Consider the following 6,728-nt stretch of genomic DNA (forward strand, 5'->3'; position numbering starts at 1 on the left):
GTAGAGCCCATCATGGATGGTGGATGTTAGTTTTGTGGGGGTCTTGCATGTTTTTCCTACTTGTGAGGGTCATTTTCACTGAACTATCTGCGTATTTGCCCTCTCCCTATTGCAACTGCAGAATCATTTATAAGACAATTAGAGTATGCATGCATGCAATATTTTTTTTCCTCCTTTGTGTTATTCTAGGAGGATGTACTATCTTAATAGATTAAATACTTGGTGAATTTGACTTTGTCTGATTAGAGACCATTCTGAAGTTAACTAACTAACAGGAGAGTCAAATCCACAGTTTAAATTCTGATCACAACTACAGTGTCTTCAATTTAGTATCAGAAATTGAGTCTAGAGGGGAGAAGCCAGAAAGAGTGGACATCAGCCATTTGATTGGGATAAAGAGTCTTACAGGCCCAAACTTTCTCTTTCCTATGGGGTATCTGTCTCTTTTTCTCTTTTTAAATGGCAAACCTACAGATTTGTTTCTTGTACATCTGGTGGGTTCCAGGGAAACCTTGTCTTTGGAATCACTATTTCTCTTTAAAAAAAAAAAAAAAAGTACCAGCAAAACTCTGTTTTATTTTTTTCCTTCAACTTTCCATGGATGGTAATTTTCCATTAAGTCCTGACCTTCCAAGGCTATGTCTTTTCAGTGTCCTGGACACACTTTGAGGGAGAAGTGAGCTTTCCTGGGATTTGATCTGTTGGCCGGATTTACTATGTTTCATGTAATGGAAAGTATTTAACTCCTTTTTCAAACCACATGCTTCCTATGGAAAGAATATAAATGGGAAAATAATTTTCATTCCCTTTTCTTCTTGCATCAGAAGGAGATCCCTGGAAGTCAGTTGCTGAGGGAGTGTCTGTCACGTAGTTACTTCTCAGCGTCTCAGATCCTTGTGTCCATTATGCAAGAGGCCCTTCTCCTTTCTCTTTGAAAAAGAAAAATCTTTGAAAAATCTTCCTGTTTGAATCTTCCACTCTTGCCTTTAACTTTGGTTAGGTGAAGCTTTCCTATACTTCATTTTTCTTGCTCTTTTTTCTCTTTTTTGACCCTGTATCTTTTTTCACTACTATATAAATTTCATTTTTTTTTTTTTTTTTTTTTTTAAATCTTGCTGTGTCCCCCAGGCTGGAGTGCAGTGTCACTATTGCAGCTCACTGTAGCCTCAAACTCCTGGGCTCAAGCGATCCTCCTTCCTCAGCCTCCTGAGTAGCTGGGATTATAGATGTGAGCCACTAAGCCTGATCCAATTTCAAAAAATCTTCACTCACCAGCTTACCAGTTGCCTCACCCTCTCATCTACTTAAAGTCTCAAATTGTCTGAGATATCTTTTTCTCTTAAAAGGCAGGATGTTTGAGAGGGGATTTATTCTTATGGACTTTATTGTGAGATAGCTGTCCTTCTACTCTAGTCCAAATTCAATATGGAAACAACCAGCCACAAAGGGAGAATGATTAAAATACCCTGAACAGGTCCTCTGTCATTTTAAAATTTTCCACCCTGTGGAGGTAGTATTACTCATTTGGGTTATACTTGTTTTAAACAACAGGAATGGCTAGTTAGGACAACGGAGGCAGGTTTTTCACTTAGGAATTCATTAGACGTGTACCATGTGGTCAAGCATGTTGTGGGCACTAGAGATACGTAGGTAAGTAGGGCATAGTCTTTGCCATTAGAGGTGCCATGGGAAGTCTGATGACTTTAGTTAGAGATTGTCCTTGATATCCTCCTGACTTGTCTGTTAGGTGGGGCCTGTTCTCAGGGAAGAGGAAATACTACAATTATATATAACTCCTAGAGAAGAAGAACTTAATTTAAAACTTAGTGACATAGTGCTTTATTTTTCATGTTGTGGAAATGTGAGTGTGATTGAACCTCTAACAGATGTTTGTGTTGCAGGTCAAGGTTGCTCAGAGCCCACTGGATTCAGACACCATCCTCCGAGAACCCACCACGAAATCTCTCCCGGTCAATAATCTTTCTGAGAGAAGTCCAACTGACAGCCCCAGAGAGGGCCTGAGGGTCAAGCGAGGCCGACTCGCCCCCAACCCCAAAGCTGGACTGGAGCCCAAGGGCAGTGAGAACTGTAAGGTCCAGTGAAGACACTTTGTGTGTCAGTACCCCTGGGAGGCGCCAGTCATTGAATAGATAAGGCTCTGCCTACAGGACTTTTCTTTAGCCAGGGAGAGCTTTATCAGTGAGGAGAAAACAATTCCTTAGAAGTCTTGAATATATTGTACTGTTTAGATCTCCCATGTGTAAGTATTGAAAAAGTTTGGAAGCACTGATCACCTATTAGCATTGACATTCCTCTACTGTAATGTGAATAGTATAAAGCTATGTGTATAAAGCTTTTTGGTAATATGTTACAATTAAAATGACAAGCACTATATAACAACGTCTTTGTATGTGGATTTTACACTAAAAAAATGCAGAACACATTTTATACTTCCAATTAACAGCTCCTAGGAAAATGTAGACTTTTGCTTTATGATATTGTATCTGTAGTATTAGGCATGGAATAGTTTTGGATCAGGAATTTCTCAGAGCTGAGTAAAATGAAGGAAAAGCGTGTTACGTGTTTTTAAGGAAAACATGCACACATGTACATGTAGGAGTGTTTATCTTTCTCTTGCAATCTGTTTTAGACATCTTTGCTTATGTAACCTGTACATATGTGTGTGTGGGTATGTATTTATTTCCAATTAGGGCTGCAGGGTTCCTAGAGGTGTGCTATACCATGTGTCTGTCATTGTGCTTTTTTCTGTTTTTAGACCAATTTTTTACAGCTCTTTGGTATGCATTCTCGTATCTGGTGATGTATTAACATGTAGCCTTTGTTTTCTAATAAAATAGTCACCTTCGTTTTCTGTAAGAGTGATTCCTAAGTGTAAAGGTATTACGAATATTGGTACTATTTCTTGCTAACTACAACGGCCTCTTATACAAGTAAAAATGTTTGAACAAATGATACAGATCTTTAAACAAACGATCCTAGCATATTTAGTTGTATTAAAAGACACAATTTGGAATATGGGTCATAAGGAGTATGTGGGAATATAAGACGTTCAGCCCAGTGCCTCCTACATTCTGTGTCCCCATTAAACCACATCATCAAGGATACAGGTATGTCGTGTTTCCTAACTTACTTATTGATGATAACAGTTTTGAAAGCATGCAGGCATTATGAGCCATGTCAGATCCAAAAACATTTGAACAAGTTCTTGCATCTTTGAATCAGGGTAAAAACGTTTCCTAGGACATGCGCTAGTAAAAGATCATTTGTTCCTGGCTTTCAGTCCAGATTGATGCACAAACCTCGATAAGCACCATCATTTACATTTAAAAGTTGTCCTTTGCAAGGTGACCTCTGTTGTTGGATAATGCTTCAATAATATTAAGCTACTTAGTATTCATCAGCTGAAAGTGATATCCTGACTTTCCTCTTGTTTCTTCAGTTGCTTGGAGTTGAGGTCTGGTGCAATATCCTCACCATAAATCATCCCAGGGCCACCATGTGCTCAAGGGCATGACCCCGAGCAGACATTGTTGGGATTAAGCCATCAGCTTTATTGGCTGTCTCCAGTGACTGGAAGATTCCACTGAGTAGGCTTTGCTGGGTAGCATCATGGGTCCTTGAAAGCATCTCTTCGTTTTTTCCTGGGTATGCCATAGCTGCTGCTCTTATTACTTGGATACTTGCCTTTTTTTTTTGATACGGAGTCTTGCTCTATCGCTAGACTGGAGTGCAGTGGCATGATCTCAGCTCACTGCAAACTCCGCCTCCCAGGTTCATGCCACTCTCCTGCCTCAGCCTCCCAGGTAGCTGGGACTACAGGCATGTGCCACCACGCCTGGCTAATTTTTTTGTATTTTTAGTAGAGATGGAGTTTCATCATGCTGGCCAGGCTGGTCTCGACCATTTTTATAATTGTAGAAAATTGTTCAAAATCTTGTAAGTGGACAGCCACGACATTATTCTTTTCCTCAAGATAACAATTCTGTATGTTCTGCTATGAGCTGAGCTGCATATGGGATGAAAAGTAAACATGCTACTGTTCCAAATTTGAAGTGCCTTATAAACCAGTTGAGTCATGAGTGAGATTCCTGCTGACAAATCATATGGGAAAATGAATCAAGTTCAGAGATCTGGGAATCAGATTCTCATCTGTACAATGAGGAGCTTGGTTGAGATGATTCTTTTACCATAAATGTTGTATAAGAGCTGAAATGGACCTTTGTGTTACTGGGAGTTGCTGGCAGTCTAAGGGGACTGCATCTTCAATAAGAAAGAAATAGAAACCAAACTTTAAATGTAGCCCGATTTCTATTTCTTGAGACACTCCTCCCCTCACCCTGTCACTTGCCTTCTTTGAGATTTATTTGTGATTTTTTTCATTTGATCCCAGTTTATTTATTTTGTTGGGACTACTACATTTTCACAGATTTGTTTGCACCTGGGAAGAAGTCAGGGCACTTCTTTCTGGGGACCCCTAACTCGAGGGGAGACCTCTTCCACCTTCCAACTGCTTTGAGTCTGCAAACGTTTCTAACTTCTTTTAGCATGACTCAACACCAATTGTTATTTTACAATTTCCAGGTTCTTCCAGAATCCTTCAGGCTGTGGGCAATATGTCATGAAAGAAATTTAAATAGTAAATAAACTGGTGAGTTCCTGTAAGCCATAGGTTTATTGCACCACAGTCAGAAGTTGCACTGATCATTAGCATGTTTTTCATATTTCTCTTCTGTAGTTAAGGAGGGGGATACAATTATTTTTGAAGAGGACAGTAAGTACCTAAAATTGTTAACTACCACTTGGTAGTTGAGTATTGCTCTCCCGCTTCTGTTCATGTAAGCAGTCTTCTCTTTGAAGGGGAAGGGGTTGTATGCTAATTCACTGAGGAGAGAAGAGAGCCTTGAGTGCTTCAGAAGAGCCTGGCTATTCTCATTTGAAAAGTCTGAGGACTTGAAGCTGCCATCCTACCTGCATGCCCAGCTAGCTGTGTATCTAATGCTACTACTCACTTTAGCTTTGGCTCAACTACTTAAAATACTGGATGGAAAGTCTTAAATTTTACAAGGTATTTTCATGTGTGCTGAAGCTTTCACCTTTGTGAGGTAAGAGACAGAGGTCAAACTTCTCACTCATAGGCCTGGGGATATCTTGCTTAATGATAATTGTGTGTCTCCCTGCAACCTTGCAAAATGAAGATTATCCTCATCAAACAGAAGATAAAATAGGCTTAGAGTATTTGGCCCAGGAAGTAGCAGAATTGAGTTTCGACCTCAGCTTTGCAAATACAAAGCCCATTCTCTTTCTTGTTTATCCTGCCGCTTCTCTGGAAGCAGGCTTTTCCAGGATAATTCTGATAGTATAGATAGATTTTCAGAGGATATTAAGTAGCTTTTCTATGTGCAATGGCAATGAAGATATCTAGGCTGTCTGCATCTGATTTGGGTTACCTTACATTTAATTTCAAAAATGTAAAATGGGACTAGCTATACATTGTAACTACTAAAAGTTGTCTACTAACTAAAAGTTGTCTACTAACTGAATACATAAGCATTATTTATGTAGAGGTAAATCCTTTCAAAGAGTCTTTTTTTGGCAATTCAACAAAGAAACCCCATTAGAAAGTGGGCATGAACAGACACTTCTCAAAAGGAGACATACAAGTGACCAACAAAGATGAAAAAATGCTCAACATCACTAATCATCAGAGAAATACAAATCAAAACCACAATAAGACACCATCTCACACCAGTCAGAATGGGTATTATTAAAACATCAAAAATTAACATGCTGGCAAGGTTGTGGTGAAAAGGGAATGCCTATACAGTGATGGTGGGAATGCAAATTAATTCAGCCACTCTGGAAAGTGGTTTGGAGATTTCTCAAAGAACTTAAAATAGAACTACCATTCTACCCAGCAATCCCATTACTGGGTATATAGCCAAAGGCAGATAAATCATTCTGCCAAAAAGACAAATGCACTCCTGTATTCATTACAGCACTATTCACAATAGCAAAGACATGGAATCAACCTAGGTGCCCATCAGTAGTGCACTGGATAAAGAAAATGTGCTACATATACCCCATGGAATACTATGATGCCATAAATAAAAATTAAATCATGTACTTTGCAGCAACATGGATACAACTGGAGGTCATTATCCTAAGCAAATTAACTCAGGAAACCAAATGCCACAGGTTCTCACTTTTACATGGGAGCTAAATATTGGGTACACATGGACATAAAGATGGGAACAATAGACACTGAGGACTACTAGATGGGGGAAGGAAAAAGGGGGGACCAAGAGCTGAAAAACTATTGGGTGCTATGCTCACTACTTTGATGATGGGATCGGTCATACCCCAAACCTCAGCATTATGAGATATACCCATGTAACAAACCTGCACATGTACTGCCTGTATCTAAAAAGTGGAAATTATATATTTAAAGAAGTTTGGTTTGGAAAACCAAATACAAAATATTTCAAATACAAATGTTTAATATAATGTAGACATTAAAAGTGAAAGGTGTCAAAATGCCTTGGGGTCCCATTTGAGCTTGGACAAATTACTTAATTCTCTGTACCTCAGTTTCTTTCTTTCTTCCTTTCTTCCTTTCTTTCCTTTCCTTCCTTTTTCCTTCCTTTCCCTTCCCTTCCCTTCCCTTCCCTTCCCTTCCCTTCCCTTCCCTTCCCTTCCCTTCCCTTCCC

At 39.3% G+C, this 6,728-nt stretch overlaps 1 protein-coding gene across 2 annotated transcripts in view; it reads left to right on the forward strand.

Annotated features, from left to right (window-relative positions):
• The window catches only part of CENPF (centromere protein F), a 58,231-nt gene extending 55,361 nt beyond the window's left edge, over window positions 1-2,870 (forward strand). The window contains exon 20 of one of the 2 annotated variants that reach the window (XM_023203742.2): window positions 1,902-2,870. In XM_023203742.2, coding sequence (XP_023059510.1) covers window positions 1,902-2,102 — 201 coding nt within the window. In that variant the 3' untranslated portion in view covers window positions 2,103-2,870. The remainder of the gene's footprint in view (window positions 1-1,901) is intronic. The other variant, XM_023203743.1, reaches the window with a different exon arrangement.
• The last annotated feature ends 3,858 nt before the right edge of the window (window positions 2,871-6,728 follow it).

The sequence above is a fragment of the Piliocolobus tephrosceles genome, chromosome 1 (genome assembly GCF_002776525.5).
Source record: "Piliocolobus tephrosceles isolate RC106 chromosome 1, ASM277652v3, whole genome shotgun sequence".
NCBI classification, from domain to species: domain Eukaryota; kingdom Metazoa; phylum Chordata; class Mammalia; order Primates; family Cercopithecidae; genus Piliocolobus; species Piliocolobus tephrosceles.